This window comes from Anthonomus grandis, chromosome 1 (assembly GCF_022605725.1).
Source record: "Anthonomus grandis grandis chromosome 1, icAntGran1.3, whole genome shotgun sequence".
Taxonomy (NCBI): domain Eukaryota; kingdom Metazoa; phylum Arthropoda; class Insecta; order Coleoptera; family Curculionidae; genus Anthonomus; species Anthonomus grandis.
Window position 1 is genome coordinate 49460699 of NC_065546.1, and position 27739 is coordinate 49488437.

At 27.6% G+C, this 27739-nt stretch overlaps 1 protein-coding gene across 1 annotated transcript in view; it reads left to right on the forward strand.

Moving 5' to 3' along the window:
- LOC126735124 (neurotrimin-like) overlaps positions 1-26302 on the forward strand; it is an 84162-nt gene extending 57860 nt beyond the window's left edge. Inside the window, exons 5-10 of the mRNA XM_050439090.1 lie at positions 14049-14207; positions 17279-17407; positions 21777-21917; positions 22469-22618; positions 22739-22774; positions 26137-26302. Of these exons, the coding sequence (XP_050295047.1) occupies positions 14049-14207; positions 17279-17407; positions 21777-21917; positions 22469-22618; positions 22739-22774; positions 26137-26264 (743 nt within the window). The 3' untranslated portion in view covers positions 26265-26302. The remainder of the gene's footprint in view (positions 1-14048; positions 14208-17278; positions 17408-21776; positions 21918-22468; positions 22619-22738; positions 22775-26136) is intronic.
- The last annotated feature ends 1437 nt before the right edge of the window (positions 26303-27739 follow it).

A 27739-nucleotide genomic window follows, 5' to 3' on the forward strand; every position in this document is an offset into this window, starting at 1 on the left:
CTTAACTTCATTTAGATCTAATGAGATCAGTTACAAATTGTCAATTACGGCACTTCGATGCTTTTATAAGAGGATTTAATCACGTTACCATTGCTTTACTTTTTTGGTAAATAAATGTTATAGTTTGTTAAAATATTATTTGAAAATAAGTAGATTAAAGCATTTTTTGAAGAACACAATTTTTAACTAAATTAGGCCAAGTCAGTATTTCATGGGACACCCTGTATTACCATATCTTAGAAATGGTTAATGCCCTGTATATTAGTCATCCTTAAGTCAATTTTTTAATTTAGTCAATTTTAGGACAAAATATTAGAATTGTGGCTTAAATATATATGCAACGTTGCCAATTCCTCACTTTTTGTCACCAGTAACATCGTATTTTAAATATTCGTATGGTGGGCTTAAAGGTGGTAGATAAATAAAAAAAGTTTATTTCAAAAAAATTAAAGATATTACAAAGCAACAATTAAACAGGTAAATGAAATACATAGATAAGACACTGAAGCAACATAGACGCCGCTTTTAAGTGTTACGACTACCAAGTATCCAGTTATAAGAGTCTATTTAGGGTTATATAAGTCAATTCTAGGTTCACGACACAATCAGAATTAAGTCACTAATGGATTTCTTTATAGAAAATTTTTTTTTTCTTATTACCTAAATAACCTATACCTACCTACCATTTAAGTACCTACGCTTATTTTTTTAAATACTTATGATTTTTAGAAAAAAAACATGAATATCTTCTCAGTTTTTTTCGAATAGCCACATTTTAAATTTATATCTTTTAAGTCATTAGGTAAGAAATTAAAGAATTTTGACGCCAAATAGTTATTGAATTTGTGCCCTATTTCTTTTTTTGTTAAGAGAACTACCATACATTATATTTTTTGCTTATTTATAAGAATTAAAATTAAAAAAAATATTTTCCTTATATCAAATATTTTTGCATCTCTGTATAGTATTTCTGTTGAAAATAATTTGGTTTATCTTAAATAATCTTTAGAATCCATTTTTGATTTACTTCTAATCCTTGTATGTAATTCTGGCGTACCGTTCCCCAACCTACAATACCATAATCTATATGAAAATAAATAAACGCATAATATAGGTCTTTAAGTTGTGCAAGAGTCAAAAAAGATTTAAAAAAAAAAGAGTCTAAATATCAAATATCTTATTTTGGATGTTATATGATCTATTTGCTTATCACAGCGTAAGTGCTTATCGATTATTATACCCAGATATTTGATATTATCTGTTTGTGCTATAACGCGTTTAGAAGTATTTAAATACTGAAACTCAGGTAAGCCATCGGAGCACGATGCAAATAGAATGTATTTTATTTTGCTTTGATTCAATGTTAACTTATTAATTTGAAACCAATTAAATATATTGTTAATATCCGATTCAGCCAACTTCCTTACATGAGACCAAGTTTTTTCAGTATAGGAAATCGCTGTATCATCAGCAAAGCTAACAACCTACCCTCTCCAATCGCTTATAAGTAAATTATTGATATAGATAGTAAATAGTAAATCAAACTTTGCTCGTTTTTAAAATCACCTTAAATGTAGTAATTACGATGTCATTTGTGAAAATACAATAAACTAATTATATTAAACAGTATTTATAGTTAACTTAGGAGAAGAGCAGCTGAGCTGATTGGCTTTTAATATGTAATAACGTAATAACATAATATTTGGGTTTTAATTAAAGACACTCTAAAATTAACTTTCGCGGATCAAAGAGTTATTCCTGATGCTAGACGCCTCTTATTTGTCAAGTTAAATAGGTGTTGACGATAATGAAAGAAAAAACCAATTAGATATAAGACACTTTTACCCGGTTTGAAATAACCAATTATTAGACTTAAGAATCTAACACTAACTTTTACTACCAAAAAAGAAATGTTTATTAATTAACTATAATTAGTTTAATAATTAAACTATTAAACGTCTCTAAGCGAGAAACCGCAGGTTTATTAAACCCTTTACCATGAACACCTTAATTTGTAGAGACTATTTTACAAAAGCAAACGTAATTACTTTAACGAGATATACTTAACAGCCTACAAATCTTTTAGAAATTCTTCAACATAATTTACCCACTTTTATCTTATATTTAGCCATACGACTTCAAGAGATCTATGCGACCTTATTAGAACCGGCTTGTAGCCTAACTATGTGTACAATCATAAATAAAAACTCAAACATCTCTATAAAGATGTAAATTTTAGAGTCGAAAATTTTCGAATTTCGGAGTTGCAAAAACAAAAAATTGTTAATAAACGAAACGTTTTTGGATCAAATCAATATCAAGGACAAACTGATACACCTATTTACCACCAGATTTGGTGGTAAATAGATTGAAAAAACCAGCATTTGAAGCATACTACTCTATGTCTTTCTAAGCTCAGCTACTCAGTCATACCCATACTACAGAACCAAAAATATATATTAAAAAAAAGCTATGACGTAGTCTTGCTTAGAAATTGTCATATGATATTTAAACAGTTGTTCATATTTGAATTTTTTGCTTAAATATAATTAGTTGTAACCACAGAATAGTAGAAAAGATTATTTGAATGCTAATCTGCTTCATTAAAAAAAATAAACAAAAAAATTAACTTCCTAGGGAATATCGATCATTTGAAGAAAAATAAAATGAAATTTTTAATTCTCGCTAAAGACCTTTAAAATTATTACTATAAAAATTTACGTGAGTTTAAAGGCGAGATTTTATATAAATTATAAAATTGTTTATATTATATTAATTGTATATTATAAACACCCTATATATTGACGAAGTAAAGAAAAATTGACCGATTCTTTTAAGTAAATATTTTTAATAGTAATATGATTTATTTGTAAAAAAATATACTTTCCCTATTATAATTTAATGTCTATTAAATTAAACTATTAAAGAAATTTAAATTAGAATTTCGTATAAAATAGTTACTCTGCAACCAAGCTTGACAAACTGCAATGTTGAAACCTTGGAATTAGCTAATTAAAAAAAATCTTAAATAGCGCTATTCCTTAAACTTAAAATATCTAAATATGATTTTTTTAAATAGATTAATTTACACAATTTTATATTATTCAGTTTTTAATTAAAAAGCAAAAATATTTTTAGAAAACAAATGCCTTTTTAGTATACATTCGTAACCTTTATTTAAAAAATGTGAAGCATAAAAGCATTTCTAGATCATTATAACAAGCAGCAATTTGTAAATTTCCTTGTGTAATTTTCATTTTTCAATGTACTGTTTTAGTCTCCTTAATACGAAAAATATAAGTTTTGCTATTTTATACAGTCGTAAAAAACACACGTACCCTGATTTATACACGAGAAGTAGGTTTTACGACCATGTTTCTTATTAACTAGAAACTATACAGGTAAAAAGCATTTAGAGACCTTTATCTCTTGAAGTTTCTCTCTAAAATTAAAAAACTACACTAAAATATTTATTTTAGGTCAGTAAGAATACATACTTTTAAGGTTTAAAGTATAATAGTTATAAGGGTAATATAAAATTTTAAAAATAATATAAAAAAGCATTATAACTTAGGTAAATATCATGCTTTAACCAGCTTTTAAAATTTATAGCGCTATATTACGGCTTCAATAACATTATGCTATTTATATTATAAACTTTAGGATAAGACAAGTTTAACGCGCTTAATTTAATCACCTTAATAAGGCGCAGTTAACTACCACTTAAACTTTTAAGCCAAAAAAAAGGACGAAAAATGGAGTTGAAGTTAAAATAAAAGTTTTCACGCTAAACATTATTTTCAGTATTTGAGATGTCGGTACCTTCTCCGTTTACGAACCAACTTTAACTCTCAAATTTAATGAGGTCGTTAAGTTCTAGCCGTAATACTAATTTAACGTCTAGTTTTAAGCTTGATAATAAAGATATGCCAAAGAATCATTAATCGTTATAAAAAGTGAGGTAAAAGTATAATTACTATATTAGTAAATAGAAGGTATTTGTATATTTGTAATTAGAAGTTCATTATTAAAGTGATGTGGCTATAATATAGCGGGTTAGAAAGGGTAAAAGGGTGGCTTTTTTCCACAATTAATTTGTGGAGAAAGGTTATTCTTTCTAACCCATATTCGCATATAATAAAATATAGAAATTTAGTTTTAGGAATATTGATTTTTTAAATAAACTATAAATTTTTTTATATATTTTTTAACTTTATATTAATATATAAATTATACAGAAATTATCCTTTAACATTCGTTTAAAAAAATATTTTAATATATAACTGTCAACTCAAAGCTTTTAACTTTGAAAATCGTATTTGACCTTCTCAAATAGGAGAAAAGTTTATAAAGACACAGGTACAAAAAATTCTTATTATTAAAAATCTGCATAACTTAAATGGATATAATTCTTAGTTAGTTAGTTTTGACTTTATATATCTAACTTCGTAGCGTTAGAATATGATACGAGAATTCATATAAAATAAACTCTTACTTTTTTTGGTGTAAACATAGTTTAAATGTATTTAGTTCATTGTAAAAATTAAAAATGTAAAAATGTAAAAAAATCTAAGTTTTCTACATAGTGCTGTGCAAATTGTGAATATGAATAGTTCTAGTATGTTTTTGACTTTTTTGGCTACTTTTTGATTTAAGTGTGATTTATCTTTTATTTATTTTTGTAGAAAAGTAGCATCTTAGGATGGGAAAAGTTGATTTGTTAACACAAACATACAAAACTATTAATCCAATACTACATACAACCAAGCTTACGACGTAATTTTGATAAATAAAATCTAATTTGAGAAGTAATGTCATTAAGGAGTAAAGAGCAGTTTTTCCAAATCAAGATAATAATTACAAGTTAATTAAAAAAAAAACTAAAACATTACAATTTTTTTAATAATAGAACAAATAACAAAAATTGTAGATTTTTATAATAATAATTTTTGAGAAAATGTTAATTTACTTTAAAATAATTCTATTTAAGTTTAATAATTAGTATTGGCCTAGGTCCTAGGATCGACGAGGTGCTCTATCTATCAAGATGTAAATTTCTTCTTGGGCAACATTTGCCTATTCTTCTTAAATCACCTGTATAAGTTGTTGCTTATCTTGATGCGCTGTAATCTTGGTTTTCTTTGATATCCCATAAGTTATATATAGAATTAGGATCCGGCTAGTGAGAAGGCCAATTTTAAGAGTCAGTTTCATTTTGTCTTGACAATTCTGGAACTTTTAGCTGTCCTCTCCTAAATAATTCCCGAGCACAAAACCTTCTTCAAATAACACTAATACCTGTAGCTTGCAAAAGTTGCGTTTGAAGCTCTGGATTTGATATTATAAGATTTATTCTTGTTGAGCTACAAAGCGATTCTACCCTTTTGTTGTTCCATTAAAAATAGTTCTTCCCCTTGGTCTATTCTTGAATTTTTCTAGGTCCAAAAACTGTATGGCATATTTATTTAAATGTGCGAAAGTAAAAAAGTTATACATCTAATGGGAATTACAAGCAAAATAGTAAAATTGACAATACAATAATTTATTTATTCTCCCAGAATTTCATATTAAGACCAGTTATATAGTTATTTCTGCTTGGCATAAAATAAGGCTCTTTAAATTAAATGATTTTCTTATGTACAGGCAACCCACTTCCGCATAGTTAAAGAACTTAATTTATAAGTAGGATAATGATTTTTTAAACCGGTTTTTGTTGTTATTTAAAAAGTGACAGAAATAGGCTTAATAACTTTACCAACGCAAGATGATGAACACTCGATATCGCAAGCAACTTTAACATACCTTATAAAAATAAACAAATTTTAATCGTATCGAGCTTTGATTAAAAATTCTGAAAAAATATAAGTAAAATAAAATTTAGTCTAATGACTTAATTATTTTACTGCATGAAATATACACTATTAATAATAGCCAAAATTAAGTGTTTTTTTACTTTATAGACAAATGCATGTCTCTCCGCCAAAACGTTTATAATTATAAATAAAATAAAACTTTGGTAAATAAGTCAAGGCGTACTTAAATTAAAACTAAATCTGATGTACATAATTATGTACATGTTTGTAATCTAAGTGTTACAAAGCATGTCATGCAAAAATTAGTAACTTTAATAGGAAAAGAACAATTAAAAAATATATTCCTTCCTTATAGGATACAGAAAGATGAAATAACATTTTTTTAAATTTAAATATCATAGAGGCCCTTCAAATAAAATAACTTATGATAAATTAAACATTTTTAAAATGGTACGGTACATCCAATTTTTTTTCTTTTGTGAACAAAATAACAGCCATTAATTTGATTGATTTAGTAAATAAAATCATGACAAATGCAGATAATATTTCAATCCAAGATATGTAGTCAAATAAAAGCATTCTTCAAAGTTTAATTTTATCATAGTTTTTTTCCAATTTATCTCGCTGACATGAACAAATCAATTAAACACCCTGAAATTCCTCAGTATGCAGATAGCTCTCAACTGAATTTATCATTTAATTCTAAAACATTTTGCACTTGAGAATTAAAGATAAATATTGAATTAGAAAATACATTTTTAAAATTAATCCTTCTAAATCTTAACTAATGATCTATCATTCAAATCTTTAGCATTAAGAGAGCTTGTCAAAGAATATTTATAGGAAGTCAACTAAGATTTGAAAATCATGTAAATAATTAATATTAAAACTGGCTTATCTTAGATTAAAATATATTTTATCCTTAAAATAATATCTTTCTTCAAAAGCCAAATATTTACTTTACGAACTCCACATTTATTTATAAAATAATGAATATTTATAAAAAATATTGCAAAATATATAAAAGAGTTTCTAATGAGAATCACAATAAAAAGTAATAGAAAGTACAACTTGACGTAATGCTGCGTAAGACGGGAAGCCGAAGAACAAATGTAGTATCTGTCAAAACGTGTTTCTGCTTTTTGGCTTCTTCAGAGCAGGGCACCTAGAAAACCATAGGATAAAAGGCAAAAAAATGGGTTGACAATAAAGAGCGAACAACTAATTTGTATAATTATCTCTAATACCTAGATTTTAGAGCATTTATAACCTTGATCTAAGTCATTGTCAGAGTTATAAATAAGGTTAGCACAGATATTATATTTAATACAAATTAAACACGTTTTTTTACTATTTTTTTGGCTTGTTTTGGGTTTTTAATAAAATAATGATTTTTAAAATGTAGAAGTGAAGTATAGCGGGTTAAGGACAGAAATCAAACCTCAAGATTTGAAATTAGCCGACATTTCGACGTTTATTTACGTCTTTTTCAAGGCTGAAAAAGATACAATTGCTACAAAATGGTGAAAGCAATAGTTATTAATATAATAGTTAAGAAACCACCAAACAAAAACACAAATAAAACGGAGAACAAAGCATAAAAGTTAAAATTAAGATGACTTACCAAATTTACGTTAGAGGCTTACGTAATAATTAAAACCTAATAACATCTCCATCATACATACACCACAGATACGATTGTTATACATTAAAATATGCAGCACAACCATTAAGTAAAACCAAAAAACCAAGTAAAACCATTTTTTGGTTTTACTTAATGGTTGTGCTGCATATTTTAATGTATAACAATCGTATCTGTGGTGTATGTATGATGGAGATGTTATTAGGTTTTAATTATTACGTAAGCCTCTAACGTAAATTTGGTAAGTCATCTTAATTTTAACTTTTATGCTTTGTTCTCCGTTTTATTTGTGTTTTTGTTTGATGGTTTCTTAACTATTATATTAATAACTATTGCTTTCACCATTTTGTAGCAATTGTATCTTTTTCAGCCTTGAAAAAGACGTAAATAAACGTCGAAACGTCGGCTAATTTCAAATCTTGAGGTTTGATTTCTGTCCTTAACCCGCTATACTTCACTTCTACATCTGTTGGAGGGACGTTAATGTTTGTACCATGGATTTTTAAAATGCTATCATCTATTAACATGAGAACGGTATTTCTTTAAGGCTTTTGTTTAATTTATGTACTTTGGCTTATTTTTTAGTCCTGTGTCTCTATATTGCCTCTGTCTACTTTGACCGAGGCTTTATGCATTAAATAAATAATTAGAAGTAGACTTAAGAAGTTTTATTCACGATTAAAAAAATAGTAGGAGGAACTTTGAAATATATATCTTACATGCAAGCATTTAAATCCTAAAACATATAAATACTGAAAGAATCTTATTCCAACAACTTTCTATTGGGTAATATGTAATAAAAAGTTAAAACTCTTTTACATAACTCGCGGTAGTTTTAAAATATTCTAATTATATTAGTAGCCCAACCTTCAGTCAATATTTAATCATACATCAAATAATACTCCTACTCATTTATATCAGGGGCTTGCATATGAATAATCAATCCTATCTACATAAGCAAATATGAGATTTTAATTAATTAAGTCAGTTTTAATTAACTTAACAGAATTTGTTTACTTCGCTGAAAATACAATATTAAGATATATGGTATATTTATTAAATTCCTATTTTTATTTTATTAGTAGAAATACGATAAAATACGATTCCATTAAAATTATTTAATTTCTCAAATATTTTAAATATAAGAAAACACAGTAAAATATAAGAAAACAGAAAAAGATTATAAAACTTAAATGATTTTAAACGAAAAATATGTATTGACTGTTATGCCTTACAGTATAGTCTACTTCTATAACATGGACCTAGTCTACCAATATTTGGATTAATTAACCAAAAATATTTCTATTAATTTATTGAAATAGCAGCTAGTTTATTAAAAAAAATATTGCAAACGCAACCCTACTATTGTTAAGCATAATACTGTTATTTTCTTTTAACAAAAGGTAAACCAGAGCTAAATTGGCTATTAGTTATTTCCCGGAATGAATACTAGGTATTAGAGTTTTGATTAAATAGCATAATTATGTATGTTTGATAGGAAAGCTGTTTTTATGCTCGTTAATTTATTTTTAATTGGCATAATTAATGTTAATATATATAAAAATTGGGTTTACTAATACAATTTATTATTAATAAGTGTTAAGAAATATGCACGTGGCATTAGAAATATATATAAATATTAATTAGAGCAGTACATTTTTCTAAGTAAGGTTTGCTTAAAAATAAAGATATCATTGTTTTATGTTGAAATAAAATTTAATAGTTTTACGACTAAAAGGCAGAAACTTAAAAAGAATATTTAATTTCAGCTCTAAAATGTAAAAATAATATACAGGATCCAAATATATAGTTGGTGATATGTTTTATATTTTTAGGAGAAGTAAAATTGTAAAAATATTTAATAGTCCTTTCTGGATATTTCCAAACAATAAAGAAAATATTTTGTTAAATTAAACGCATAAGATAAGCGGTTATTTGTTTTACACTTACAATATTCTCATGTGCGTGATAAGCGTAATACGATTTTTTATTTAAAAATATTCGTATTATCTAGAAATACCTAATAATTATCTAGAATTATCTATTTATGTTAAGGAATATTTACCTGTAATGCATACTTTTTTAGTTATTTTATCGCAGTTTTTGATTAATTTTCTATTAATTTTAATTTATTTAATTTATTAGAATATAGTAGTTTGTCAACAAAACTTCAAAAAATTACAAAATTCTTTTCTTTGAAGTATGTAGGTTAAAGACTTAGTTTTTTTAAATGGTTTCCACTAAAGTTATGCGTATCTTTAACATAATTAACTTCAATTATTCATTTGCTTATAAATAAAATGTAAATTTGCTTATAAAAACATATTTTTACTATAATTTATTGCCTAAAAAATCACATAATTTTCTTAGACAAAAAAATGGTATCTCGATTTTTAATACTATTAATTATCTATGTTCATTATTAGGTATATCAGCAGTGATACTACTACTACTTAACATTCAAAAACTAGGAAAGAAAAAATGAAAATAAAATAAAAAGGCACATATGTATACATATAGTATGCAAGGGACCAAAATTAACGTCGATACAATCTACATCATTATTGAGGCAGAAAAGTTTAAAGACAAAAGCACCATTCATTCGTCGTCCGTAAACCCCTCGGAGGAGTGTGGTGGCATGATGTAGTAAGTCTACAAAACGATTTTGCATAATACACTTTAAAAGCTTTTAATATTAAATTGGTTAGGTCAAGCAAACGCTGTTAATTACCATATACAGATGGCCATATAAGAATCTTTTTAGTAAAGATCGTTTGCAAAAATTAAAGGACATTAAAACTAATAAACCAATATTAGTTAAATTACAATACCACAATTTTTCATATTCACGAATAAAAAAATATCGACAAAACGAGTATATAACCAAAATAATTATATAATTTTATTTTTATATAATCCCAACACTCCAAAAATTGTTTGTTTCTAGGATTCTCTTTACTTATCTCTGGGCTTGGTATATTGCATCTTGCAGACTTTCTCAGATTTTTCAGTTGTTTTATCCTTTTATTTACTTTTCCTTCTATGACCTGCTCCATTGCCCCTGATTTCTTGCCAATGTGTCCAAATTATCTTCAAATACTGCTAATTGACATAAGTGGATAGTTTGGTTTTGGTTTGCAATTGTCTGAGAATTGATTCGTTGGTGCGATGTGTAGTTCATGAAATTCAGAGCATCCTTCTGTACCATCACATTTTGAGAATGTCGGATTGAAAGTTTTGGGACAATCTACCATTTTCATTTTCGAAATTTGTGATGGAAGTGTCCTTCCAGATACAAGTTATTTTCTCTTTAGAGTCTCGTGCTATGGTAATATGCCTACTGATTTCAGTTTCTTGATCTCCGGTATTAATGACGATAAGATCTAAGATATTCAAAGTAATTAGCCACTTGATAACTGGCGACATTTATAATTTTAGGGATGTTCTTATAAGCCCAGTTTACAGTTATTACTTTCGTCTTTACATTATTTAAACTCAAAATCAAAACATTTTATTTGCCTATAATAAATACAATTCTTATTACATTTTATCTCAAATCCATATAGAATAAAATCATGATTATAAAAACCGATGGCATCTTACTTAAAGAAAAAGAGATCAATAATTTAAAAAAACAGAACTTAAAATATATAAAAATAGAATAAATTGATAATATAAACGTTGATGAAAGTACCTACATAATAAAATACAAAATTAATCAAAAAACATATACACGAAGGGAGAAAGATGTAGAATATAGGCGCGGGTATAGGCAGAGCAGGGAACAATGCAGCGCAGAAGCAAACCGCCTTTGGGTCAGAGCAGTGGTAGATAGGACCTTCGATGTACCCCACATGTTTAATTTTTATAATTTTTAAAAAAATAAAACAAGTATAATACATTTTATTGTAACTTTAACAAATAGGTTTTTATGATATTTGCAAACTTATATTTTGACATATGCTTAGCATCCAAGAAAGGCTATTCCATGAATTTGTTGCGGCTTAAGAAAATTATTATTATTTAAATTTTATATAATATTTTAATTATTAATATTAATAATTAAAATTTGCTGTTCAATGATGTGAAATTTAATATTTTAGCATTTCGTGTACCACAATAATTATCGGAGAATGACGTAAATTTATTAAAAAGATAAGATGGTTTTTCGGTTTTTATAGTAATATACACAAAGAGATATGTGTGATACTTTCGTATAATAGCGATATTTAAAACAAAATTTTTCTTGAAGGGGGCGTAAATGGTGGCCATACTAGAGCTTTTGACATCAAGCTTTCAAAATTTCCGGACAAATGACACAACTAACATGTAATTTTTAAATCCTTAGTTTCGTAAATTTAAAATTTAAACCTTTGCTACATCAACTAATCGAAAAGAAAACCTGTTATTATCATTATAGGAATTTTGAGTGTAATATAAAGTGCCTTTATAGCACTTTCAAAAAATTCTAAATATGTATGGTGTCACTGTGAAAACATAAGATTAAGTCAAGCAGATACATGCAAGAAACAGTGTCACCCTTGTAGGCAAATAGAATGGCACAGATGGAATGGAAAGAGCTCAAACACAATTTGTAGGTGTTACAATACGTCTTTACAGGTTGCGGTAGTATATTACTGGCGTCTATGAAGCTTATTCTGAACCTCCAACCTCCATCTTTCTAATTAGCCTTTGATTTTATTGTACCGTTAGATTTGAGATAGTTTTTTAATAAGATAATTTTTTAAATTATTTTGGGAGTCACTGATGTGGATTAAAAGTAACTTCAGATCATGTTGTTGTTGTTCTCTATTTCATAAAAAAAACACTTAGGTAATACTACAAAATCCGCTTTGATCCGAAGTAATTTATAAAGTTACCTGATTTATGTTTCAAATTCTAAAATACAAGAATATATTTCGGGAATTTGCGTATAAAGCACAAATGAATAAATGATAGTACGTTTCCGTATTTCCGCTTATTGCCTCTTCAGTAATTTTCGACGAAATAATATCTCAAATTTAAAATTGAGCTTTTGGCATTGTTTCTGTGAAATATTTGATGCATTAGTTTTTTTAGATTTTACGGACAAGTTTTATTATTTATTAAAAATACTCATGTAGCCTAAACCTATTATTATCATATATTTCTTATGTGTTTTTGGTATCTTTAGCTTATTATATCAGTTATTTTAAGCAGTAACATTTTAGAGACCCAATATTACCACAATATTAATAACCTGCTTTATTTGTTTTAATCCTTTAAATTGTTATTTCTCTTTATTTCAATGCAAGAAATTAAGAGCAAAGGTTTAGAGCAATAATGTGCTATACTTTAAAGACGTTTTAATGATTTTAATAAATAAGCAACTGAAATTCATATAAGAAATGTACCCTATAAATGCGAGATCTTGAGACTAATAAGAGCGTTATGACCTTGAGGATGGACTCATTGAAATCAGAAGAATAAAAACTTATAGAGATATGTCTGAACTGTTACAGATATATGCCCAAGACGTCGACCTTCAATGTTTGGGATTTTCCATCTTTCGTGTATCTCTTACCATACATTTTGTATACCAAAAAAAGGTTTTTTTCCGAAATTAAACAAAATTATACCAGCGTTTTATGTTATATTGGCGTCTAATGTATACGAGCAGAACTAAGGAAATAAACGCATTTTAAAAATTCGCTAAAGTGCCATTTTTTACGATTTGTTTTGAGGCCAATAATAGGGCCTAAAAATGCGAGATGTTGGCTAATAAGAAAGCTACTGTTGTAGCTATTTTTTTCTCAAAATCAAACTAACTATACCTACTTATTCTCAATACCTATAATATAAAAGAACTAGGTTATAATAGGATAAGAGCAGAAACTAAGGGAATGAGAGCACTTTGAAAATTCGCAAAAATGGCATTTTTGACGATTTCAAGAACGTCCTTACAGATAGTCTCGTTGAAATCAGAAGAACGAAAATAAGAGCATACCATCGGAATTTTCCCAATAGTGTCTATAGAAACCGTGATATCGACCTTTAAAATTTGAGATTTTTAATTTTTCAGGCCATGCATTTTTTTTACCGAAATTTTCTTTCGAATATGAGCGGGTTATATGAAGATATTGGTTGTACTAGAAGAGTGAAAGATAGATACGTAACGATTTAACATAATCTTATTGTAAATTCATCAGTACGATATTCTATTTCTTACAAAGACCTTAGGAGGAGATTCCTAACAATATGTGAAGTGTGCGCCTATATTAAACATTTCACCAGTGTATTTCTGCAAGGATCTTGGAAATTATTATTCAAATAAATCCTTAGCTTAAATATCGAATTTTAAATGTAAAAATTGGAAAATCTACTTTTGTGATAAGCGTTTTTTATAAACCGGTTACTATTAGTAGTTATGATATAGTAACAAACTTTGACAACAACAATTAATTTTTTTTATTTATAGGCAACTTACCAACACATCATCTTTTCCTAACCTACGATATAATAAGTATTTTAGCATTTCTTTTAAGTATTTTTTGCATTCTTACATGAATTAATAATTTAAAACCTTGATTTTAAATTAATGTTTCCTTTTTTAGTTCCACCTGATATTCTTGACTATGCAACAAGCAGCGACGTAATTGTTAGAGAAGGGGCACATGTAAACTTAAACTGTGTGGCTGATGGTACTCCTATTCCAGTTATTACATGGAAAAGAGAAAATGGAGAATCCATATCCTTAGCAAGTGGCAAGAAAGGTTAGTTTATTTGATTTTATGACTTGACTTGGTTACCTTTCAAGTGGTTGAACATTAATGCCATTAACATGTTGACGCTTTGCCGGTTTACCTCGTGGTATGGCAAATCACGCCACCCAAAAGATGAAGTACGCCAAGATGTGGCGTAATATGTTTATTGTGTTTCATACACGTTAATGTATTTCTTACTTTCTCCTAGATATCCTTGTATATGATGTTCCATTAGTACACTATAAGATATATACGTGCGAAAATTATATCGTATCCTACACAGTGGCCTGTGTGTAATATCGGCGTTATTTCATCAAATATTTAAGAGGTAGTAATCGAGTTTAAATACTAGCTAAATAACAACACATGATAGGAAAATAAACGTTTATTTTTAGTTTACACCACGTGTACGTTTTTATCTGAACTTTAATTAATAATATCAAATAAAATGTCCGCGTAATATACGTTGAGGGAATTAATATTATGTTTATGTTATTTACGTTTAACAAAAAGGTTTATTACATGTTAAAAATGTACAATAACTATTTCATAAAAGTTATACTATTTAAAGACCTTTACAAAATGCGTTTAATGGAATGACATCAACAAAACGTTGAATATTTAGTTATAGAAAACCAGTATAAAACCTTTATTTTAATCGCTAAATAATTATTGATATGGATTTTAAAATAAAGGTATCGATCTAAGTTTAAATTGGTGTCTAGGAACTCTACCGGCAAACTTTACAGGATAATTCTTCAATAAAGATTTTTTTTATTTGAATGCATATTCGAAACGTCTTACTTTCGGATCTACAGGGCCTTAAAACTTAAAAAACCTTTTTTTTTAAATACCTATACTACCAATGTAGATATTTTTTTGCAGATGCGTTTTATGCATCAGGGGGCATTATTCGACGTACAATAAAAAAAAATTTTACTAATGGCATCCATAAGGGATTTATTGTAAATAAAAATAAAAATAAATTTTTGGTATAATAAATTTTTTAATAAAAAAAGTACATCACTGCATTTTTTCTAAAATAAATTTAATTTTTTATATCCTTGTTAAGTTGTGAGCAATTTTGTATTATTAAGTTTTTTTTATTTGTATATTATAACTTTGTATTTCATACACGTTATTGTATTTCCTACTTTTTTCTAGATTTACCTGTGATACTTCATTATTTTACTATAAGATATATACCTGTATGAAAAGTATATCCTATGCTACACATTGGCATATATGTGATACAGGAGTCATTTTATTAAATATTTAAGGTGTAGTATTCGAGTTTAAAAACTAGATTCGTAAATCCCGTGTTAATTTTTTTAAATGCCGAAATTGTCTCCCTTTTGTAAAAAGAATAGTGTATGACATACGTATATTCTACAGCTTAATAAATATACCTTGACCATATAAATAGTTGATAAATCTAACAAAAGCAAAAAGTTACTAAAAAACGTTGAATTAATATTTATTTAAAGATAATAATATATGATGTGTTGCTTAGGAGATATGTGGATATACATATGTGTCATTTTTTAAGTGCCAACATTTTCTCTCTTTTGTAAACAGAAAAGTACATGATATACGTATTAACTACGGTTTACTAAATATATCCTAATCATATAAGGTTAATAAATACGCAAAAACCAAAAATTTAATAAATAATCGATGTATAAACATTTTATATTTAAAGATAATAATTTATGGCGTGTTACTTGAAAGGTGTATTTTTAATATTGTAAAGTCATCCCAAGCACGAAATGAGGTATATAAAATGAAATAAAATTGTAGGGATATTATGAAAATATCCAAAATATTGAAATCATATGTATTCCTAAATATTTAGGTAAAATAATTCTGAAATGTTCTATTTGCAGAATATATCTATTAATCAATAGAGAAATTCTGAGATTTCAGCAGACTGCAGGATTTTACTGAAAGTTACACACTTATCGACACACATTTATAATTTCCTAAAAAAAAGATTTACGTTTGTCTAAACTAAAAAAGTTTACTTTAGAACATTCTTCAACTCTGATTCCATTAAACATGTATTAATTGTTTTCCGTCATCAGTGTCGTAATGCCTTAAATTGATTATATTAAATTGAATATAAAAAAATGCTCTATCAAAACGCGTTACTAGATACAGGGTCTTCAATTAAAAAAAATAGCGCAAAATTGACTTAAAAATATTATTATATGAGTAACGATTTTGATCACCATCATATTTTTGATATAAATTTTAGAATTTCGAAAGATAAAAGGAACTTAGTTAAGGACTCTATATAGATTATTCAAAAAGATAAAAAACATCGGTGGTAAATATTAAAATTTAAGTGAAACATTGATTTTTGTGAGAATTTCTTTAAATTATTGATAACTAGGCAACGTCGCATTTTAGGGTTAAAAAAAGGTCAAATAGGACTCCCATTTCGGAAAAAAAATATAGGTGTTTCCATTAAAAAAAAATCACATTATGTACCACGCTTTTTTGGAATACTCTGCATCAGTTAAATTAATTTTAAAAAGGAGTCCCTCTAACTCAATTACCATTCCCCCTATTAAAGGTTTTCTCCGATTTAAGATTTAACCACAATGGAGCATCGGGATATTAAATGGACACGCTGTATACATATATTTAATTAAAATTTTGAAAATTCGTATTTCTTACCATAAAAAGTAAATGATGTCTGTATAAACTGTATAATACTTGTCACTGGATAACTTTAATAATTTTTTCAAAACTTAAAATTTTTTTTAAATTTATTTACTTAAAATGACAATTATTTTCTAAAAATGTTCAAAAATACTCTGACAACTTTTTGCCAGTTTAAGCCGACAATTATAAAAAAGCTAAACCAAACCTAAACTTCTAATTACACACAACATTACTTTGGATTTTCCTATTCCCTCATCATCTTTTCATCTGCATACACACCGGTTGGGCAAATGAGAATATAAAGGTCCAATTCACGACTTAAAAGAGCCAAATTAACAAATTTAAGTGCGACGTTCATTTTAGTGTAAAATGTAAAAAAAAAATAAAAGCAGATGATTTTCCGGTTTTAGTTGCAGTGGCAGAGGGACCGTCACTAAATCTGACCAGGGTGAACCGAAGGGAGATGGGCGCATATTTATGCATCGCATCTAATGGGGTGCCTCCGTCAGTTAGCAAAAGGATTATGGTCGTTACACATTGTAAGTATTGCCGGAATTTTTCATGTGTATACAAAACAGGTTTTCATAAATCAAATAAAATTAAATCGATTTTTTTTATTATAATATTAAATGATTTTGACACATCTAATAAAACTAAAATACCATTATATTAAAAAGGATCTGTTCGCTTTTTCTTGATCCCCTATAAGAAGTAATACATACGAGTAATTTATATTTGACACAATAAATGCCAATCAAAAAATATCCTTATTTAAATTGTAGAGATGTTAAGAGGTTCAAATAAATACAAAACTACATTATTTTGCAATAAAATAAAATTAAACACTTCAAATTATATCTTGTTTTAAAGATAAACAGTTTTTACTATTCATTTGTTTGATTTTGATTGGGTTTTATATAATATGTTAGTTTTTAATCAGACCATCGAATTAGATATTTGTCTTTGCTTGAACCATTTCATTTTTCTAAGTTAGAAATAGGAGTACAGAACGCTACATTTAAGAGAATTTGGTTGACTGGTTTGCATCGAAAGGTATTACATTTGGCGTCTTTAATATTTATAATTAGAATTACGAAATTACCGATATACCTTCACCAAAAACCTAGCATTCTCTGTGATTTCCATGCTGATGAGTCGGCTCAGATTCGCCATGGTAGGCTTATACACTACCGGAGAAAAGTGGAGGAACGAAGTGTCTTTTGTATTTATTTTTATATTAGTGCATTTGATCATTAATTTTTTATTTTTTTTAAATATAATTTTGTTTCTAGTCTTCAGTACCTCAATAAAAAATTTAAAAAAAAAACAAATGACAACTAATATATTTTATTCTTATTTTTACAGGGGACAAAAGTGGAGAAACACTATTTTTATTTATTTTTTATACACAATGTATTAGTTAGTTGTACACACAAATACTAATAATGTGTAGCAAAACCCGTATTTTTTATAACTTCAGCACACGGACTTCGCATAGAATTTATTAGGCTGTCAATATAATCTGCTGAAATGGAATTCCACTCCTCTTAAAGAACTGTGAACAAATCATCCTGGTTTCTAAATTTATCTTTATTTTTTTGTCTAATTGTCCTATCTAAATGGTCCCATAGGTTTTCTATCGGGATTAGATCCCGACTTTGTGGGGGCCATTTCATAAGGGGCACATTGTTGTTTTCAAACCATTTCTTTACTACTTTAGCGGTATGCTTCGGATCGTTATCCTGCTGATACGACCATCGAAGCGGCATATTTTCTTCTACGTATGGAAGCATATGATTCTGAAGAATTCTTAAAAATTGAAATCTGTCCCTTTTTCCTTCAACTTTTCTTAATGGTCCTACTCCTGATCCGGAAAAGCAACCCCAAACCATGATATTGCCTCCTTCATGTTTCACAGTTGCCCTGGTGTACTTTGGATTAAGTTTAGTATTGGCAGGACGACGAACCCATTTCATTCCATCAGATCCGAATAGGCAGAACTTACTTTCATCAGAAAATAGAACCGTTTTCCACTTTTGGGTTGTCCAATCAAGATGTTCCTGTGCAAATTAGAGTCTAGCCAATCTATTCTTTTTGGAAATGAATGGTTTTTTGGCTGGACGACGGCTATAAAGTCCAAATTCAGTCAAACGACGACGAATAGTATGCACAGATACCGAAACCCCAGGTATTTCATTATAAATTTCTGTGGCGGGCAAGGGATGTTCTGTTGCCAACATTTTTATTTTTCTCTCAATAACTTTATTCGTTTTCCTTGGCCGTCCATACCTTGGACGGGTAGTCACACTATTATATTTTTTAAAAGCAGCAATAGTTTTTGAAACAACGGATCTATTACGATTAATTTGCCTAGCAATTTTACTTTGTTTTATACCAGCTTGAAATTTTGAAACAATTAATTTTCGGAGATCAATATTCAGATCTATTCCGCGAGGCATTTTGCACAAATCGTATATAACAGTTTAACACTCAATGTTAAGATCAAACTAATGATAAATAATCACTTTAAATACCAAATAAGATTTGTTTGGAATGTTTATTCACTTTTGTCCGCATAAAATAGCATAAATAATTTTTTGATCAACTGATAAGGTAAATACAAACAAGAAGGATGCGTTTTTATGCTGCAGTAATAGAGCTAAATATTTTCTACTAAAAATGTAAAATAATATCTTATATGTTAAGATGTTATTGTTAAATTTGTAAATGTTTCTTCACTTTTGGCCGGTAGTGTATGTGTACTAAGGCACAGTAATGCTATTATAGTAATGAATTCTTTTAATGAAATTTCGGCTACCTAATTATTTAGGTCACTTTCACTAATATAGATCAAACTTCGTCTTTAGTCAGTTTAAGTGATCAAGAAATATTTATTATCTCTATGAATTTATTTGCTTTTTTTATAATATAGTTATAAATCTTAAGTACATATCTTGTTTTTATTCGCGATAAAATCTTATATAATTATTCTTTTTTTTCTAATTACATAGCTAAATTTCAAGTCTGTATCGTTGTACTAGGCAGTTTTGTATATATACATCTGAAAGGCAGTCATTAATTATTAATTACATTGAAAGTTTTTATTGGATTAATTAGAAATTTAAGTTCTTAAATAAAAAAGTTCTTAAATAAAAAAATAATATATGGTATAATTAATTATTGTGTTAACAAAAATTACAACTTTTTTTATACAAATGCCCAGTCATGTCTAGAATGCATAAAAACCAATACTTGGCAAAACAAAATCCACTGTATAAAAATAAAATAAACTGAATTGAAAAAAAAACTTGTTATTACCATTACTCAATTAAAATCATTATAGGAGTGGACCTCTGACTTAGAAAAAACAATTTAAACTAAACAAAATATGCATAACTTAAATGGATACTATTTGTACTTCTTATACTATACAAAAACGCAAACTTTTTAACAACTGTATATACTGTATAAAGTGGACTAAAATTTATAAAACTTTCTGTTAAACTTATTTCTGTTTTTCACGTTGGAAAACTTTGCAAAAAGAACTGTCTTGGTTCAAAGGTATATGCACATAACTTAAGGGCCCAAAACTCTTTGTAAGAAATTAATTTTTTTTGAAAACAATCTTCATTCATTATTAAACTTAATTAAATTGAAATAATTTTTATATAAGTTTACCCCTGTTTAACTCATTATTTCCAGAGAAAGAAATTCCAGAGAAAAAAATTTTGTACACCCTTCTGAGTTTAATAGTTACGTGTACTCAACAGAAATGGGTATATAATTATTTTTGTTTTGGTATTTTTTAAACGACATTTTTCTTAGTATTAACATGCGATAGTGAGATTAAGTGAGGAAATACAAGTAGGAAATGATTAGAATAAAAAAAGTTGACTATTGATTCTGAAAAATCAAACATCGAAATATAGTAATAATGGCTACTAGACAATGTTTTATATTTAAGAAGGATATTTTCGAAATAAGCCATTTTACTGTAAGCGACAAATAAAAACTTGACCTGTATAAAAAGCTATAAATGTTATTTATATGATCAATTAAATCTAACCACATAATTAACGCAATAAAATAATTGTTATGATAATTTAAACATTATTAAACTTAAAATCTATATTAAATAGTAACTAGGGGGCTAACATATAATTTTTGCTAGAAAGAATTATATAAAAAGCATATTTTTATGCGTCAGATAAGATTGAAGGAAAATTTATACGCCATTTTTCTCTATTTTAGGTACAGTCTAAAATATAAACCTAACAGGTTAAAATACTTATATAGGAAAACTTTACGGGCTATTACTTTAGTTTCAAACTTCTTGAAAATGTTTTCTCTGTTCTGCTATTTTTAAAATTAATCCTAAGATAAGAACAGAAAAAAGTACTTTATTTTGAAAAATAATGTGTAAATGACCTGCGTATAATTTATTTTTAATAATAATAAATTATTTTTTCAAGATGTATATTTTATGTATTTTTTTATAAAAAAATAATTATATTTAGGGTTTTTTTATAGCCCTATATATTCTATTAATATTTCTACTATTGATTATGTTACATCATTTTATTTTTAAATGTTATTTAAGAATATAATACGTGGAAAATAATTGGTTAGGCAAATTTCGTCCTTTTTCATTGCGTCACCCTGTCCATTAAAGTTATGCATAATTATAAAAAATCTCTCCAACGTCAAATTGTTTTTATTTCAATTCAATATATATTATTGAGGGTGGCTTATTTACAGTTTATAGAATTGTCAGTGACTTAAAAAAACTCTTTGGACATTTAAGTCTTATTATTAGGTCACTCCTGTGTTATTTCATAGTTTTCCCTAGTTTTTCCTTTTATATCAATTAATTAATACCACGTTAAATAATGTTTATTGTGTTTATAGTTCCCCCAAACATATGGATCAAAAATCAACTTGTAGGAGCATATGAAGGCCAAAAAGTTATTTTAGAGTGTCACTCTGAGGCCTGGCCAAGATCGATTAATTATTGGACTACTGAAAATGGGATCATAATTTCACATAAAGGTAAAAAGGTATTTATAAATTATTAGGTTAAGTGCTCTTTACAGTCCATATTAATAATATAGGGAATTTCCAAATATGTACACCTTATCAAGGTATTTTTAATTCCATGGGAAATAAAGCAAAATATGAAAAATAATACTGATTTTTTAAATTAAATGTTTGCTCAATTTATTTGATAAATCATACTTAAACACTTCACAAAAATTTAATGACGATAGTGATTCTATGTCAAAACGTCGTAAAATTTAAAGATCTATACAAATAACCCTGTAATTTAAAAATAGTAAAGATTTTGCATTATTGTAACGATATTTAAAATACCCACCAAAATTGTCAACCTTTTTTAAAATTTAAATTTCCCTATAATTATATAATAATTAATTTGTAGGTCTGCCAAAGCTTAAAGTATTATATTTATTTACTTTTATTTTCTTTCCCATAGTAAGAAGTTCCAGAAGAAGTGGCTAAATTTTACAAGCATAAGGCTTAAAAACGATAAAATAAATTTTAATTAATATTATAAAATGTATTATTTTAACCATTAATTTTAGGTGTAAAATACGATATCCACCAAGAGATACAGTCATACAAAACCTACATGAAAATAATAATTTCCAGCGTATCAAATTCAGATTATGGAAAATATAAATGCGTCGCCAAAAATCAGCTAGGAGAGACTGATGGGACATTACAACTTTTTAGTAAGTTTATTATTAAACATTCAAAAAAAAAGCACGATTATCATACAAAATAAATATGTAGGAAACGCTGGTAATTTTTTAGTACTTTACTATTGCATTTTAATATAATCTATTTTACAGGGATACCGAAACCTTCCATGTTGTCAAAAAATGGCGGTAAGTGTAACTGATATTTATTATAAAAGGTAATTTAGCTATTTAATATTGTCTAAAATACCATCACTTTAATATGTATTTATGAGTTTTACATATACAGAGTCTTTCCTTATACAGGGTGTTTCAGAACTATGGGATCAAACTTCTAGGGGTTGTTCAGTGCAATAGTAGAATCCATTTGAGTATAGGAACCCATGTCCGGAAATGTGTCACTACGCCACTAGGGGCCTAAGACGCGTTTAAATTTAGAAAAAATATTAAATACCTAAATAGGATCTGATGCATTTATTTTTACCTTTTGTATATGATACCATCACAACAATTCTTCAAAATGTCTTCCTCCAACCTCAATACACCGATTTAAGCGCCGCACATGATTTCGGCGGACTACACTAAAAATTTGATCCTCGTTTTAAATTATTTCAAATGCTGCTGTTATTCGTCCAATTAAGTCTAGCTCTGATTCTACTGAAGATTCGTAGACTAAAGACTTTACATGTCCCCACAAGAAAAAATCGAGCGACGTTAAATCGGGTGACCTAGGAGGCCAAGAAACTGCTCCACCTCTGGCAATCCAACGGTGCCCAAACCGCTGAGCCAAATACTCGCGTACTTGTACAGCAAAGTGAGCCGGCGCTCCATCATGCTGAAACCACATTTGCTGTCTAACGTTTAGTGGAACATTTTTAAGGAGTTCTGAATGAACTTCCTCCAAGAAACGCAGATAAATAGGTCCTGTTAACCGTTCCGGTAAAAGGTATGGCCCAATTAAATAATCATCAAAAATGCCTGCCCATACGTTGACAGTTTTCTTGGAAAAATTGCATAAGGATTTTCTTCGTCCCAAACATGGCTATTCCTACTATTAAAAATACCGTCTCTTGTGAAAGAGGCTTCATCGGTCCACAAAACATATCGTAAAAAATTTGGTTGTGCAATGATGTGATCCAGAAGCCATCGACAAAATTGAACTCTAGGATGATAATCGGCTGTAGTCATACCTTGAACTTTCTGGAAGTGGTAAGGATGGAGTTGTTGCTCGTGTAGTACCCGCCAGACAGAAGCGTTACTCGTATTCATATTTTTAGCGACGTCACTATTTGATGGTTCATCGGCAACTCGCTGAAGCACCTCTTCTTCAAATTCGACCGTTCTTACGGTTCGACCAACACCAGTATCATGCATCTTGGTCTTAAACATGCCTGTCTCAACGAGCCGCCGATGAACCGCAATAAACTTTTTGTATCCAGGATGCTGTCGTTCGGGATAACGTTCATGATACAACCGCGATGCTACTCGTGCATTGCAGTTTGTTGCTCCGTATGCCAAATGCATATTCGCCAATTCTTGATTGGTAAAGTTTTCCATTTAAAAAATTTACTGATTTTAAATATATATGGTTTAATTACTTTTACTAAAACGGTTTTAAAAATATCAAGCTTCAAACTTTAAAAAAATTAAATATTGAAGATCTTGGTAGGCGGTACTGGTGCGCATTGTTTACTAGGAAACAAATAATTCTTTTATAAATAAGATGATTCAAAACCATAGACAATATATAATTAACACAATACAAAAAATTACAGTTATTAAGATAATTTTTTCGCAATAATAATTTTAAAAATATTATAAATTATGTTAATTAAAAAATTTAAATTTTGGAATGCTGCCAATTTGCTTCTTATATATTTTTAACGCCATCTTATAAAAGATCAAATCTCTTTACACAATAAAATATTATAACTAAGAAAGCCGATTTTAGGAAATATTTATTAAATTAAAAACTAAATTGCCAAGAAATATACGGATAATTCCATTTATACAATTGCTTAATTAATTTATGTTAAGCTATCTCAACTTATAAGAGTATGTATACCGGTCTCGTCCACTCATGTCTTGAGTGCGGATATCACTAAGTTAAGATGCAATAATATATCTAAGTTAGATTAATTCCAAATTCTTATGTCAAAAATCCGAAATTCTAAAAAATCAGTTACATTTTTTCCTATCTTTATTTTAAGGTCGATTTTAAAATAAAATAAATATATTTTACTAAATCAGAATCGTAGGCCATATAAAATAAAGTAATTTAGAGATTAATTTAATATGATCTTTTATAATTTTTGTTTTTTATTAGGCAGATAAATTTATAATACAATTATATTTAACTCTTATAATGTAGATCTTATTAATTAAAAAAAAAACAAAAGTCGACGGTGTCAAAAACAGAGATATTGTAAATAAAATATCTAGTTGAATAGAAGTCCATACTTTGTAGGAGAATGTGTATATAAAGATTACAAATAGGGGAAGTCTTTATCTCCAAAAAAAATGCATGTAGATCACTTAGGTAAATGTATTATGCATTTCGGTTGTGTAAACAGCCATCATCAGATACTATATTGTTATGGCGAATAAGCTATTTTTTAAAATTGTCTTAAATTACCTGTATTTTATTTTAGTATCTGATGATGGTTGTTTACACAGCCGAAATGCATAATACATTTACCTAAGTGACCTACATGCATTTTTCTTGGAGATAAAGACTTCCCCTATTTGTAATCTTCAATAAAATGTCTTATTTTAAAAAATCATAAAATCATTCTAAAAATATTGTTTTGTAGGGAAACTACTGGGTATTTAAAAAAAATATATATTTTTTTAAGTTTCTTAATTGCAAATTAAACGGCATTTATTTTTAAATATAATTGTCTAAAACTATTTCTATTTAATTTTTTGTCTCTCTAATAGTTATCATATAGCAATAAAATTTGCTACTTTCGAATCACATTTAGCACCCTCTACAGGTAATGACGCTCTTCTTTTTTACCATCGCGAAATTATATGTATACTAAATATAAATAATTAATCTCAAATTCAAGTTGTAGCCTAAAGCATTAAATAAAATTAATTATTAGAGCCGATTTGCATAAATTAATTTGTTAGTTGAAAGTTGTTATAGTAGACTTATAAATTATACAAATTACCGTAAATGCTACCTTTTGCCTAATACATTATTTTTAAAACTTCCCGTTTGCCATTAAAGCAAAAATTAATTTATTTAAAAATACTGTAAAATAACTGAGATATACAAATTAAAAAACTAATAATTTATGTCAGTTTTCCAAAAAAATTTGTTAACGCTTCAAATAAAAGAAAGAGCGTATGCTAAAGAAATATTCCCTAACAGAAGGGTCGAGTACGCATTGTTCGCAAAAGCAAAATTATAATCCTCCGTCAAGTGGAAATGCTTCTTTTGTTATTGTGCCATTCTTTTAAACATTTTTCTTTATATGAAATATAGGATATCAATTATATTGTAAGCAAATAAATAACACTGTTTTATTTCTTTTGTGTTTCAGACTCAAAAGGAAAAACGGCGGACTCGAGACTGCTACAGGACGTAAATTATATCAATTCTTTTAGCGGAAATTTCAGAGTGTTACCTTTATTGTTTCGTTTATCAGTGATTGTATGTTTAATGATGTAATTATATATATTTATGGTGAAACAGTATTATATTGTTAAAGTTTTGGTTTTATGGGATATCAGTGTTACTTAAGAATGTGCTTCCTTACTATCCTCTTCATATTTTTCCATCCTGGCTCACAATTCACTTACTTAAGTAATAATGTTTTTTTTTATGAATAAGCAATAACTGCAATATTTAAACAATTCTGCCTACAAATTTTCTATTAATTTAGCTTACCTAATTTTTATACCGGAAGTCAATTTTAGAATATATTACAGTTAATATTTTAGCCCCTAGGAACTGAAAAAAAAAATATTTGTCGACGAGGAATTTTCTATCCTTCTTTTCAGTAAATCATTATCAACACTCTTTAGGGATAATATTAAAAGAAAAGGGAATTAAGTGAAATTTTGTTTAAAAGTTTAATTAATTACTATTCAAAAACAATAGGTTAAATAGTTAAGGTATCAAGAATGGCAATAAAATGGATTCACATCGATTAGTATTATCACTTGCGCATTTTTTAAATTAAAACATTTCTATTTAGGGTGCGTCAGGTAGAATAGTTTGTCAAATATGACGTAACAGATTAACGAAACATATGAAATTAAAACATAAAAATTTATTCTAGATTTATTACAGTTAATGTTTAATTTATTGTCCACTTAATTCAATGCATTTAATTAATTATACTGACCCAACATAAACATGGAAAACTTGATTGTTGACTCATTCAATATATCATTTAATGTAGGGGGTCTAGAAGAATTTTCACTTTATCTTTAAATTCTTGATCAAATTCTATCTTCACCTTGGTTACTGTATCTTTTATAATAAACAAAATATAAAGAATTTTATTAACCACACCTTTTTTCTCTATACAGGGTGTCCCGAAATTACATTGCAATATTTTACCAGCCGCATCTTTATCTAAAAATAAGACAAAAAGTCCATATACTGTATGGTTCAAAAGTGCATCGTTTTTAAGTTACAGGGTGTTTTATGAATCATGTTAAAGATGGTTTTTTGTTAATATATCCGGAACGCCTAGTTGTAATCTTTTGAAATTTTCAATATTTAATATTGGTTTTATTAAAAACTGATATTGCAACCATTTTTGCCAAAATGTATACAGGGTCGTGTAAAATAAGTGGTCGGTAAAGTTTAAATTATTAAAACTTTTTTTCTAGCAACTCCGTGATCATTTTGGTATTAGAATTAAAAAAAAAAACAAACATTTTTACATAAAAAAGATGCTCTTGTCTAGTTTCGATAGGAGCTTCCGTTTTCGAAAAAATCAATTATTATTAAATCATGAATTTGTATTTCAAAAAGTAACTACAAATAACATCTTGTAAAATATTGGCTGTGTTTGTTGACAATTAGTTTATTTGTTAAATTTTGTTTAACGTTTTGTTGACATCTCACATTTTTTAAATTTGCTTTGGCAAAGTAAATTAGTTTTTTTCGATTCATTTTTCAAAAATTATGGA